Below are 15,286 nucleotides of genomic sequence, written 5' to 3'. Positions count from 1 at the left end.
AAGAATTTTTCTCTCAAACACACCAAGTTCTGCCTCATCTGCTTTCGGGTAGTATCAGTGTCTGGTAGAGCGTAAGTTTTGTTTGACGAGAGGTGGTTTTACTTTTAAACTGTTTACTTAGACCAAAGTAGCATCTGTTGGCCAATATCATTCTTCTCTTTATTTCAAGGCTTATATTGTTGGTTTTATTTATGGCGGTGCCGAGGTAGATAAAGTCATTTACTATCTCAAATTTATAATTATCAACATCCACAGTTGGTCCGAGTCTACTGGACGACTTGCGTGTTGATAGCATAAACTTCGTCTTATCGCCGTTGACTGTAAGACCCACTTTGGCGGACTCTTTTTCAATTTTTGCAAAGATGGCTGTTACGGCTCGCGCTGATCTACCTATTATGTCTATGTCATCTGCGTATGCAAGCAACATTACATCTTTATTGTATATCGTGCTGTTTTTGTCTCTGGCCGTATATATATTCGCATCTCGTATGACCTTTTCCAGTAGGATATTAAATAGGTCACACGATAGACTGTCACCTTGTCTGAAACCTCGTTTTGTGTTGAAAGGCTCGGAGAGGTTTTTTCCTAATATACTTAGGGTCTAAAACCATTATTTCGATGAGCTGCATTTTTATCGTATCAAAGTGTATATACCCTCATTAGCCTAAATGGAGCCTATATCAAAACATAGATCTGTAACGAATATTATCCAAATAATAACCAAATTTCAGCTATTTCGGTTGGATGTTGTAGCTAAAACCTTAAAATTCCGAAGGTTTCGTTCTATGGAGGGGCTATATAAAAACATAGACCTACAGCGACAGTTATTTTGAGGAATATGTTATACCCAACTACTAAGTTTTAGCCATTTAGGTTGGATAATGTGGCTGAAATCTTCACTTGAAATCTTCCACAGGTACCGTTCAATGAGGGCTATATCAAAATTTGGTCCTGTATCGATCATTCGCTGCGGGAATCTCTAGTACTCCCAATGATGCCAAATTTTAGTCATTTCGGTAGGATAATCCGAATAAAACCTTGAAAATACAGAACATCGGGAGGTACCGTTTTATGGCGGCTGTGCTAAAAAGCGGCCATGTACCAAAAAATTACTGTGGGAAGGTTTTGTAGCCACAATAATTACTAAATACCTAACTTTGGGCATTTTGATAAAATAATGACGTTAAAACGTTTAAATTTCCAAATACTGGTATATCAGCCGTGGACCGATATGACCCATTTTCAAAACCAAAAATCTTCGAAGATATATAAACTTATATAGCCAAAAAATAAAGCTTTATCTTGAAATCGGACACTTTTTCAAAAAGTGGTTCATCAGCAAATCATTTGTGTTAATTTTAGATTTTTTTGACTAACGGTTCTAGAGATATCGCACCTTGAAAAAGTTGAATTCCGAAAAAAACTATATGCAAGAAAGTATCATAACTTTTTTAATATTGGTACAAATAGAAAAAATGTTTTTTTTTATTATTTGTTGTTTTATCAGCTATTTAATAAAAAGTAGAAAAAAAACTGGCACATTGGGCTCGGGTTAAATTTTCGCGATTTAATATTTAAAATCAATTTTTGTCAAAGATTGTACTCTTCGATTTTCCTGTTCGTTTTTTTTTTGTATTAAGCTACGATTAATTACAAAAATTTTAAGTCCTTTTTGGTAGGTGGGATTCGAAAAATTACCATTTTTTCTGATTTTTTAAAATTTGTCAAGAAATTTTTTCCTATATACCACTGCGCAATTTTTTACCAAACAAAAAAAAAATAAAATAAAAAGTTGCATTTATTACCATTTGTTTGTTTGTTTAATTTTTCGATTTTGAAAATGAATTAGCAATTATTGTACCAGCTGTAGTGGGTATTACTGAATGAAGTTTTTTGTGCCCGCGATAAGTTTGGTCATTTTATATCTAAATTCAAATCCTCCTTCGTATTTAAATAATCATCTTCTGATGAAAATATAACTTTAATATTTGACAGATTATTCGGCTCGGATGCCTATTCATGTAATTCCCAAGCTGAAATTTTATGATCATTTTCAAAATTGAAAAAATACGAAGTTTTTAAGTTGTTTAAGATAAATTCCCAAATAAAACTACAAAACAACTGTTAATTATTTATTTATCTTATTTTTTTTTTTTTTTTGTAAAATAGCAAATGTTTCACACTGGTATAAAGGAAAAATTGTAATGACATATTTTAAAAAATTTAGAAAAAATTGTAATTATTAGAATCCCTCTCCTAAGTAGTACTTAAAATTTCAAGAAAATCGAAGAGTGCAATCACCGATAAAAAATTGATTTCAAATATTAAATTGCGAAAATCGCACTAAAGCCCACTGCGCAAATTAATTCTATTTGTAATTATAATAATAATTGATCCACAAACATCCCAGACGGCAAGGGAGACTTCTCTCATATCAATGAGTGCACCCCGATTCATATTAGCTCAATGATATAGGACCTACTGTTTATCGCCGAGTCCGAACGGCGTGTCTTAAGACACCACTTGTGGAGAAGTTTTTCAAGGCTGAAATACTCAGGAAAAGTCGCCAACATTACTGAGGGGTATTTTGCCAGCGTTGAAAAATGTTTGATGTTTTCTGGCCGGGGAATCGAACCCCCGACCTTCTGCGTGCAAGGCGGGCGTGCATACCATTGCACCACGGTGGCGCCCAATTTGTAATTAGATAGCTAATAAAAACAGAAAACACAAACAAACCAATATTAGGAAGTTATGAGAATTTCTTTGCATAAAGTTTTTACAGAGTATACCTTAAAGGGTCTTTGATAAATGTTTCGTTGCGTTACAAACGAAATGACAAAGTTAATTATACCCCCCATGTTATGGTGAGCGACATAAACATATTTTATTTAAGAAAAATAAAGGAATTACAAAAAAATTCAATATATATATATTTTTTTTTTTAATTTGTGTGATGGGAAACACAACTACACCGCAGCGAAACATTAACAAATCCCTTCGCATAAACTACAAAAGGGTAGTCTGGATAAAACTAGTACATGGTTATTGCAAATACAAATGTATGTATATGAATGCACATATATATATATATACATAGTTGACTACGATGACTATTTGTCACACAGCAATACAAACAAATTTATAAAATAAATAATCCACATGACGACCTGTTGACTTGTTAGTGTAAATTGAAATAGTAAACAACAATATAAACAAGGTCCAAACATTAACATACGTACATACATATACATATATTCATATTTATATGTATTTATGTCATCATGTGTCACAATATTCCCCGCGACCTTTTTATTGCAATAACTAAACACAATTTCTTCTTTCTTTGTTAGCATTCGCTTCAATGATTTGTTGTTCGAAGATAATTCAAAAATATGTCCTTCTTATCATTGGAATTGATTGTATGGCATTGTTCTTATTTTAGGATTGTGTCGACGAGGATGACTTGACTTGTGTTCGTACGTATGCATGTATGTATGTGTGTATGTTCGTGCAATAATGTAAAACAAATCCAATGCATTTATCCATTCATTCGTATCAGGATGCTGTGCATTGACCTAAATCGCTGTAAGTTGTATATGTATATCTTTGTTTAAGTGGCATTTTAATGTTGCGTCTCTAAGGAGTCTTCTTGGTAGCCACAAGATGTACAATACTCCAGCGAACCTAATTGGATATTATTGTTATTGCTATTGTTATGGAGAAGATTTCAAATGTACTAAATTAGATTGAAAGCTTTTAAGATATTGAACTAATATTTTCATGGATTTTATTTTCATTGGGCTGTCGTTTTAAAGTCTCAACATAACTTACGGGTAAGGATAAGATCATGTTATTATACCACAATGGGTGACGTAGGGTACGGAAGATACCAAGCAACGGTCCTGACCGGCTTTAACATGGCAAAGCCCAGGACTTATCTCACATCTCAAGTGGACACCGTCCAAAGTAGTTAGCTGACGAAAAAGGAAAACAAATTCCTCTAAAGTTGACGACCCCTGCATACGTCAATATATATACAAATATACAAGGCCGATATTACTGTCATACGGGAAATACAATGGATTGGAAAAGGTGGCACAACAAACATCCCAAGGCAACGCATTGTATTATAGCTTCCATGACACAAAGCATAGGTTTGGTTGCGAATTTGTAGTTTGTCGGAGGTTAAACCATCCGGTCTTCAGCTTCACCTCAGTAAAGGAAAGACTTGCTACAATACGGATAAAAACAAAATCAAAAAAATCGTCAATATCAGCTTTATTTGCGCTCATGCTCCCACTCAAGTGAAGGACGAACAGACCAAAAATATTTTCTGCGAGCGCTTAGAAGGAACATATCACTCATTTACTCAAAGAGTGGCATAAATCAACAAATGTGTTTTCTTAGTTAGCAATTTCTATTTTTTCTACGGCTTCCGCTTTATCTTGTGTCAAATTTTCGTGCTTATATCTTTAAAACTTGACGAATGACAGCTCATTTACTACGAGCTTCGCATAATTCAACACAAAAGTTTTTTGAGTTTATGAAGCACTAAAACATTCATATCATGTTTGACCTTGCACTGATATCTGGCTAGCTGTTTGCAAAATATGGCCCAAGTTGTTTTTTTAGTTTTTGCGTAATAATCTTTTTAAGTTGGGAAGTCAATTTAGTTTTTTTGGGATGTGTCATTCTTTGAGTAAATGAGCGATATGATCATGACTTCCCAGCGGCAAAAAGCATGGTAGTCAGCTGTACCAGATTTATGTTATAGCCGATAGCTTTTATTGCTAGAGCTTTTATGATTTCTTCTTTATAATAATTTAAATTATAATAAATATTTTTAAAATAAAATAAAAATACAGATTTAAGCATCTCGATATTCATAAGGGCTCCTGGCTGTCTCCAGGCCAAAAACAAGAAATCAAATTAATCACGTTGTGATAGATGAAAGAGGAGGAACAAGCATGGACCACCACATTGTTGCAGCAAAGGTACGTACCCGATTAAACGTAACAAATAAATTACGAACAGACACACCACGGAAGTTGGACATCGGTAAGCTGCAATCACAACAGATATATTGCTTAATCAAAGCACTCCTTGTCCCGATAACATATCAACACTATGGCAAACAGCCGCAAAATCCATACTTGGATTCCAGAGACCTCTACCAAAGGACCCATGTAACCAGGAGTGTTGTGCTGCTACCGAGGAGGAAAATGCGGCATAAAGGGCTACTCTAAAATCAGTAGCAACGTGTAGCGCACGAGACAGGTATCAGGAGAAAAAGAGAGAGGAGAAACGCAGGAAAAAGAGAGAATGGAAAAGCTGAAGAGTGAAAAAATCCAGATGTACAGGAGCCAGAATGAAGTCCAAAAATTCTACCAAGGAGTGAAACATCGAACTGATGGCTTTGGTACAGGCACATCCTCCTGTAGAGACCAGCAAGGTAATTTGGTAACTGTAGGCCTATTCTGTAACTTTTATCGATTAAAAACTACAAAACAAATGAAATTGTTGTAAAATAAACAATGAGTAAAGTTGTTAAAAAGTTACAGAATAGGCTTACTGATACAGATACACCCTTTTCAGATGTAATTCAAATTATTTTGTAATTGTAATTCGAGAATTTTATTTGTAATTCGTAACATCTCATTTGTAATTCGAGGACTTCATATGTAATTCGAATTATTCCATTTGTATTTCGAATTATTCCATTTGTAATTCGAAATAATTCGAAATTCGTATTATTACATTTGTAATTCGAATTATTTCATTTGTAATTCGAATCATTTTATTTGTAATTCGAATCATTTTATTTGTAATTTGAAAAAACCAGTTACAAAATCAATAGAAAAAATATTATGTAATTTTTTTGTTGCGAATTACAAATAAAATAATCCGTATTACAAATAAAATAATTCGAGTTAAAAATGCAATAATTCGAATTACAAATGGAATAACTCGAATTACAAATGGAATAAATCGAATTACAAATGGAATTCTAGTTTTACAAATGAAATGTAACGAATTACAACTAAAATGTTTCGAATTACATCTGAAAAGGTGTAGTGTGATCGGGGCATGGAAGGAGCATTTTTCCAAACTGTTGGTATCCAATACTAGCGAAGACGACAAAGATACAACAGATCCAATACCAGAAGATGTTATTGAATATATACCTCACGGTCAAGATGAGGTAAATATCGCAATGAATCGACTGAAAAATAATAAGGCAGCAGGAACCGATGGCTTACCAGCCGTGCTGTTCAAAGCCGGAGGCGACATGCTGGTGAGATGTAAGTATCAGATAGTTAGCACCATCTGGCAGAAAAAACGCGTACCCGACAATTGGAACCTGAGCATCCTGTGTCCCGTTCACAAGAAAGGAGATAAGACTGAATGTTTTAACTATAGGGTCGTAAGTCTTCTCCCTATTGACTACAAGATAGTGTCAGGGATATTATGCGAATAACTAAAGTCTATGGTCAATGAAAGAGTTGGGCCATACCAATGCGGCTTTAGACCAAGACCACCATATTTACTCTGCGGTTAATCCTGGAGAAGACCCAAAAGATGCAGATCGACGCTTACCACCTTTTTATCGATTATAAAGCTGCCTTCGACAGTTCCCTACGTTCAAAGGTTTTCGGAGCCATGTCTGAATTTGGTATTCCCAAAAAGCTCATTTGGCTTTGTACGATGACATTAACTGGTACTCGGTTGCCAATTAAAATTGGATAAAACCTGTCCGAGCAGTTTAGTATCAAAAGAGGTTTCTGACAAGCAGACAGCCTTTCGTGTGACCTATTCAACATTCTGCTGGAAAAGGTAAAACGGAAAGGAATGACACAATTTACAACAATAGCCACATATTACTTGCCTATGCTGAAAAGTAAAGGAAGTTACTGCTACCTTTGAATAGGTCGAAGGAGAATTTGCTAAAGAAGGTCTGGCGGTAAACAGCAACAAGACCAAGTTGATGGGACATCTACGTGCAATGCGTCCACAGAACTCGAGCTATCTGTAGAAGTTGGCAAGTATAATTTTGAGGTTGTTAAAGACTTTAAACTCAACAAACAACATTAGCTGTGAGATATAAAGAAGAGTATTGGCCAACATATGCAACTTTGACTTAAGTAAGCAGTTTAAGAACAAAAACACATCTCGTCAAACAAAAATAACACTTTACAAAACGCTGACACTGCCCGTTCTAATCTATGGCTGCGAAACATGGGTACTTGGTGCGTTTGAGAGAGAAATTCTTCGAAAGATCTACGGACCAATCTACGTTGACGGTGAATATCGTATAAATCACGAGCTGTATCAACTATACAACGACATCAGTATAGTTAAAAGTATCTGGATGCAACGATTGCCTTGGCTAGGTGATGTCAAAAGAATGAGCAAACCCGCCAAAAAAGCATATTAATACGGGCCACTTGGCGGCACAAGCACGGCTGTCAGATTTGACGATTTATCGTCACTTGGACGAGATTTTTTTTTTGTCAAAAATTAATAAATGAGGATTTGACAATTTTTACCCAAAAAGATGATTTTTGGATATTTTGCTAATACAGTCATAAGAAATTTTGTAAAATACGAATTTGTAAAAACTGATAAATTATTCTTAGTTGATTTTAATAATTAATTGTTAAACAATAATCACATATGTATGTTTGGGTATGTGTATATGAAAATAATGTTTAACTAAAACAAAACTGAATTCAATTGAATCAAGCAAAAATATATAATTGCTCTGCTCCAGAACCTGCAAAAATCTACTATTTTTGGCAAATTTATAAAAGAACAACAATTCAAAATTTCAACAGAAAATTGGCCATTTCCAGAAATGCAAGAATCTACTAAGTTGTACTATATTTTTCTATAACATAAAGGAAAATTGCTATCGTAGTAAACATTTGTAGATTCTTTCAGGTTCTGGAACAGACATTATGTTCTGTTCTGGGGCAGAGCAATTAACTGCGTTAACATTTATATTGAGCCTTGTACAGAAATTTTAAATTTAATAGATTTGATTGTGTAAAAAAATTTATTCATTTTTCAACATCCTTAAAGAATTTTTACATTTAGTAAACAAGAAGGAAAAGCAAAAAATGGGTTCAGAATTTTATAAACTAAAGTTTTTGGAGTTTGAGGAAACGTTTGAAAATAATGATAAGGATTTATTTCGAATTTGGTATATTTGATTTGGAAAGCGTTGATGGTTCATATGTTTTTCCCATAATAACAAAAAAATTTAAAGAAGATAATGGTAGGTATTACCCCATTCATCAATAAAATAATAATAATAATATAATAATAACAAAACGAAATGTCTGTTATGTTATCGATGAAAATTGCAGATTCTTGCAGTTCTGGAACATACCAGAAATATATGGATTCAATGCAGGGCATACTTTATAACAAAGATTATTTAAAACTTAACAAAACAATTTGTTTGACTCATTGATTAAACACGACTTGTTATAAATATTAAGTCAGACATTTGTTTACAAAATGATTTCTTTAATTTAATACTAATTTGCAGTAAGCACATGTTTACTAACTTGAATATTTTTTTATGTTTCTTTTAATTAAAAATATATTTAAGTATAAACAAATTTTTGATGAATTTTTGACGATTTTATAAAATAGATTAGACCATCTTTTTTAAAAATTATCTGGCAACCCTGGGCACAAGCAGAACAGGAAGGCTTCGATGGAGTCAGCAAGGGGAATACGAAATCAGAAAACACGATATGCCGGCAAGCTAAAGCAACAAATAGAGTGGACTGGAAATCGTTTCTTAGTTCAGCTTATGCAACAAATGTTCTGTAAAGTGCCAGCTAAGTAAGTAGTATTATACCACTATGCGAGCTTACGTGTATAATCCAAATAAAACATTTTGAGTCATCAGTTCCCAGGGACAACAGATTAGGTAAGTGAAGACTGTTTGGAGTTTAGGGTAGGTACCAGAGGGACTGGGCTATAAAAATATACCTTGGAAAAAACATACACCCAACCAACTTAAAAGCATAACATTTTAATCAGCACCAGTAGTTGAGGCCGTTGGTTTTCTTGAAACTTTCGAGCCAGTATCTAAGGAAAGAAGGACTTGTCGCGAATTATAATAAATGACAAATATGAACTTTTGTGGAAGTGGACCATTTTTAAACTTGAAAGATCGAACATTGAAAAACATATTATGAGGTGCATAGTCTGGACTATATCGGTTACTTACTTCGAGAATTATTGTGCGCAACAGACATTATTATTATCAGACAGTCTTGTCGCGAATTACAATAAATGACAAATATGAACTTTTGTGGAAGTGGACTATTTTTAAACTTGAATGATCGAGCATTGAAAAACATACTAGGAGGTGCATAGTCTATATCGGTTACTCACTTCGAAAATTATTGTGCGCAACAGACATTATTATTATCAGACAGACGGACGAACGGACATGAGCCAACTGGATTTGATCTTAGCATAGATTGGGTACAAACAATTTTTCCAATGGGACAAATTTTCCATCGTATTAATGAGTGTTTTCCCCAATAAGTTTTAAGGCTTAGTATACAAATATACATCCTCAGGCAAACATCAAGTATTTCAGGTAATGGAGGATATACGGAAACAAATTTGTAGAAGTCAAATATAGGCTAATCAACAGTCCTTAAAAATTGACCCCAAACGAAGAATTACACGACCTAAGTTCAACGGAGTCACAATTATCAAGTAACAATGACCTGAAATGCCAACATATGAGAATTCTCGTCCAAAGACAAGGCATTTAAACACAAATGTGTTTACTTTTCGTAGACACATGAAATTGATCAAAGTCTTTTTTAGTATTGAGGGCCTGTCGATGTACGAAACATTCGTCGGATAAAGTAAACAAAATTTCATTGTAAACAAAACATACAGATTCGGGTAGAATGTTCCATTTATTTAAAAGAAATTGCCAAACACAGATTCTATAGTTTTTATTGTGAATAAATCTGTTTCAAATTGACTATAAAAGAGTTAAGTGGAAGGTGCTAGGAGTCTTTTTGAAAAATTCCATATGGGATATTTATTGTTTCAATAACCTACACCACTTTGTGGATACATGAAAATATTGAATATTAACATAGCAAAGTACCCAGCAAACCAATCGTACCGACACGTAACGAAATCGGAACAAAATTCGGGCGCTACGTCCGATGTCGGATCCGAAATCGTAACTATATCTTAACGAAAGTTGTATGAAGTGGTTTACCTAATTTCTGAACTAAATGTCGGAGCGAAATCGGATCGATTTCGGTCAGATTTCGGAATGAAATCGGAAGAAAATCCTTGGGAAAAGTATATAATATGGATATTTTAAATGGTAATAATTTTGTTGTAATATTTTGTTCAAATTCAGATTAAGTTCGAAGATGTGTCAGATGTGCCGGGACGAAGGATAAATAGCTGTACTCCAGGTTATAGACCCAACATTAGCACGCTTCTGGAGGTCTGGTTTTGGGGAACTTTAATGCCATCATGAGTTGTGACATTCGGTCCTCGGAAACGACTAGAAGGGTATACTGCAGGCTAAGCAGATTGATAGCTCAACGTTTTGCACGATCAATGATGACGCCCCTGCCAGAGCTAGCGGTGAGTGTCACAGTTCGCCAGACTAACCATCGTGTCACCTGGTCTGACAAATGACGTCATCTGTTAACCCGTCGTTTCTCTTGAATCTGACCATGTCCCCATAATTATCTGTATCAGCTAGGGATATGTAATGGAAAGCAATAATCGATTTTTCAATATTTCGAATTTTCTAATATTAAAAATGCGATTTTTCGGCCTAGCCATTATTTCAGTAGTGCTAAAACTCGACTTTCGAATTTTTCATAACCGCAGCAAATCGATTATTCGTCGATTTTCGAGTTTTATTTTGAAACTGTAAAACCGCCAAGTCAACAACAATCTATGTCATCAACAATCGATGTGCAAACTCGAAAATCGATCACAAGATAACCGATTATGCGATTTTCCCTCCATCGATCATGGGAAAACTAATTGGTCTAGTTTTAGAGAGTTCACTTCAAAGATCTGCCCAACCCTTTTGATCTTGGGTTAGCAGAAAGGCCATTCCGAGACATTATCACTGCTGCAGCCGCACGCCATATACCTGCTGCTCGAATACCAGAAATGAGACCAAACTTCCCAACAGAGGCGACTGGATTAACAAATGAGCGTGATGTGCTTCGTCGTGCCAACTCCAATTACGCCAGAGTCAGGGTCTGACACTGGAAGTAAACAGGTTGGTCAGTAAACATTAGGCTGGTTTTAACTCAAAGGGAAAAAATGGATGTCGGAGTTTTTTATGCGGCACTAAACACATTAAGTTTTGTAAGATTTTAAGATTGCCAAAGTTTGAGTACAATCGGAATACGTTAACACGTGCCACTGGGGCCTCAAAGTTTCCATAATAATTTGTATGGAACCAAAGGCGAATTTTCACGACATCGCTCTACAGACCAATATTGTCTAATCGATGAAAAAAATTGCAGTTCATTTCTATGGCTAAACAAGTAAACCTACAAAAAATAAATTTGGACAAAATATTACGTAAGCCAACTTTTGGACCAAATCGGTTCATCCTCCGTTCGAGAGCCACTAGCCAGCCAGACAGACAGACGGCCGGGGGTCTAAAACGGGGGTATAAAAATCCAAATTTTTTCAAATTGGTTGGTGCATGACCTTTTCCAATATTTGAATGGAATAAACATTATTTTAGTTGTTAGTAGGCTTAAGTTTATCCATTCGTGCAACAGGAAAAAAAAATCAGACATTTTTTTTTTTATTTCATAATTTTTTTCAAAAAAATATTTTTTAAATCGATTTGTGAGTGAACTTTTTTAGGGCAAAAGTTCAATCATTCCCGCTACAGGAAATCGTTTTTGAGAAAAAGGTCAAAAAGTCATAACCCTATTGTGGACGCTAGAGTGATTATAACAGACGGATGGATTCAGAAATTTATCCTGTTCAAAAATATATATTTACAGGGTTTCAAATGATTAGTTCAATGTGTTATAAACGGAAGAGAAGTATCCCTGTCCCTACGGGGATACTGTGGTAACATATGTACGTATGTACAAACGGAAAAATATACCCACCATACTATGGTGGGTGGTACAAAAACGTCATACATTTCTGAAAATCCCTAAAATACTTAATTTTTGTGGAAGAGGATTTTGGATGTGTAGCCGGTTTTCGAAGCATAGATAGAAAGATCAAAAGTCTCAATTGATAATTTCGTTACATGTTTCTATTCTACTTTGCAACTCACATACAAATATATCACAAATTTTTCAAAATTCTTTTTTCGTTTGTCCTATAAATTAAATTTAACACCTTCGGATCCGAAATAATGTTTAATTTCGATGTTTATGTACAACATATGTTTAATGATTTTTTACGAACCTGTGTAAATAGTTTATTGTATCCACTTTGATATGATGAATAACCAAGGCCAAATCGAGATTCTCGATGGCCGCCCGATACGGAAGGTACATCTGAAGATGATGCACGTTGCACCATGGGCCGATCAGCCCGATAATCTTCTTCGAATGAAGATATTTTGAAAGAATTTTTGCAGACAGTTTCAAAAAAGAAAAGAGTTGTTGGCGGTTCGGAGCAACGCCACCACACACAAAAGCAAAATAACTTTGTTTTTTAATTGTATTAGTGGAGCGCCAAAATTTTGAGAGAGGAATATGTGGGAGTTTTTGAACTTTTTAAACTTGTGTTAAATAGGAGAAATAGAACAAATTTTTTTAAGTAGTACACTTTTTCCTTTGGGAAATGCAGAATTTACACATTTAATTCACACACACACATATATATGTACACATGGATTGGGCTCACGCAAAATTATTAGGCACGCACTTTATTTTTTTCTTTCCTTTTACTTTTTTTCTTCCACTACTCTGTTAAAATATAACACACACACACTTTGATACTCTCACATATAGAGTTATGTATATTTTTAGGACTTTTGTTGTTCTCACACTTTAAGGATATGCCTTAAAAAAGGAACTTCACCAGTAACAAAATACAAAAGCAACCAAACTATTATTCACTCTCTGTTGTATGTGATTTCAACACGGCCTTTTCGGGGGGTTAATTTAACAATTTTTTTTAATTATTTATTAAGAAAACACAAATCGTTTAGTTTCCTGGTGTTTGTGCATGTAAGGGGGTTGATTGGTAAGTTGTTTGAATTTACACTGGTCCACACAACATTTGGCAGCTGTAATTATGAACTAAAGTATTTTCTTTTTTTCTAGAAGGTTTCCTTTGAGGTGGTGGTTTGTTATTTTTAATTTACTTTATTTATTTTTTGTTTCTTCTTTTTATAAAACCTAGTTCTCTTTTTTATTATAAAATATGTTTTGTTATTTGTTTAAAACTTATGTTAGCCTGCAAAATTGTATTTGCAGAATTTTTGTGCGTGATTTTTTCCTTGTACAAATATTTTTCTCTCTTTTCTCAGCTTTCCTTTTTTGATGATGATTTGTTGTATTATTTCTTTTTGTACTTGGAACTTTATATTTCATGGGAACTTTCTTTAAAAAACTACTGCAAAACACTTGAACTAAAAAACAATTTTCCAAGTTTTAGATTTTGTTCATTTTATTTAAATATATTTTTTGTTCATTATGCACTTGACTTGCCAAGGGTTACTCTGAAGAGGACCTCAGCGTGAATGGAATTAAAAAAAAAACGAACACACACACACACTCGAACATGTACAAGAACTGTCTTACATATTAAAATATGTTCTAGTCAGTGTTGCCGTTAAGGGATATTGTAAGTAGAAAGAGGTGGAAGAAATTAAAGAAAATTTGGTCGGAATGTTGGTATATTCTATAATCTCCGTTTTGTTTTTTTGAAAAATATTTAATTTTTTTCATAGGTAATAATTATATGGGAGAGAATTAAATCATCTTTAGAAGGTCTGTGTAAAATAAAATACTAGAATAGACGTTCCATTAGCTATAGCATTATTGTCACACATAAAAAGTTTGTAATATACATTGAACTTCTGAAACGATACTTTCAGAAGAAGCGACCAATTGAGCTAGGTAAGAAAGGGGTTATATCCTCCATCTAGAGTTGTTTTGAAGTAAAACGGAAAAACTTATTCGTAGGAGAAGTCGAAGTCCCATCTCCTCATCCCATCGATAGTCCCATCTTTGAAATTAAACAAAGCTTGGACAAATATTACGGAAGCCAAAATTTGGACCGAATCAGCTGATCCGATCGTGAGTTATCGTGCGCTTCATTCAGCCACTTTACATGGTTCCATAGGGGTTCTTATAACTTTAGGGCTATTTTCTTAGGACGAATGGATTTCCGCCCTAAAAAACTTGTACCGTCGTAATGGCGGCAGCGAATGCAATTTATTACAACAAAGATCAAAGTGATTCGATAGAAGGCCGTAAACTGAATTTTTTTTTTTTTTTTGAAATGTTGTTCGGGAGGTACCCGAAGGAGTTGACATATGTAGTCCATATTCGAACCTGATCTATGTCTTGTAGAAATATTACGATGTTCAAAGTACGGACCAAATCGGATACCCTCCTCCAGAGTTATCGTGCGCACAAATTTTCCGAATATTTTTGAACTTTTGTGGTGGAGGTACCGGAAGGTGTGGACCAATATAACTTATCTTCGAACCTAAACTAAGTTTGGACAAAATATTACGAAAGCCAAATTTTGGACCGAATCGACAGATCCGTTCGAGAGTTATCTTGCGCTCCAACCATTACACACGGTGTCAAAGGGATTTTTTGCAACTTTCAGGTTATTTTCTCAGGAAGTATGGATGCCCCTGATGAAAGTTGTACCGTCGTATGGCAGGCAGTGAATGCAAATAGTTACAACAAAAATCAAAGCGATTCGAGAGCAGGCCCTAAACTGAACTTATCCGAAATTTTGTGTGGGAGGTACCCGAAGGAGTGAAACGATTGAGTCCATATTGGAACCTTATCTAAGTCTGGTAGACATTTCACGATTTGCAAAGTATGGACCACATCGGTTACTCCCTTCAATAGTTATCGTACGCACAAATTTTCCGAACTTTTGGGCGGGAGGTACCGGAAGGAGTGCACCGATATAACCCATCTTCGAACTTAAACTAAGTTTGGACAAAATATTACGAAAGCCAAATTTTGGACCAAATCGTCTCATCCGTTCCACCAGCCAGCCAGACAGACGGACGGACATTGCTAAATCG

The 15,286-nt window shown here is 34.7% G+C and overlaps 1 protein-coding gene across 11 annotated transcripts in view; it reads right to left on the bottom strand.

Moving 5' to 3' along the window:
* Ca-beta (Calcium channel protein beta subunit) overlaps positions 1 to 15,286 on the bottom strand; it is a 128,137-nt gene that overhangs the window by 87,203 nt on the left and 25,648 nt on the right. For 4 of the 11 annotated variants that reach the window (XM_073969526.1, XM_073969522.1, XM_073969523.1 and 1 more), the window contains exon 2: positions 12,469 to 13,642. The exons of the other annotated variants lie outside the window; for them this stretch is intronic. In XM_073969526.1, the coding sequence (XP_073825627.1) occupies positions 12,469 to 12,585 (117 nt within the window). In that variant the 5' untranslated portion in view covers positions 12,586 to 13,642. The remainder of the gene's footprint in view (positions 1 to 12,468; positions 13,643 to 15,286) is intronic. 11 annotated transcript variants of the gene reach the window in all.

The sequence above is a fragment of the Musca autumnalis genome, unplaced genomic scaffold (genome assembly GCF_047663935.1).
Source record: "Musca autumnalis isolate F117 unplaced genomic scaffold, ASM4766393v1 scaffold_2, whole genome shotgun sequence".
NCBI classification, from domain to species: Eukaryota; Metazoa; Arthropoda; class Insecta; order Diptera; family Muscidae; genus Musca; species Musca autumnalis.
The sequence above is the reverse complement of the archived record's forward strand: the minus strand, read 5'-3'. Positions and strand labels throughout refer to the sequence as shown.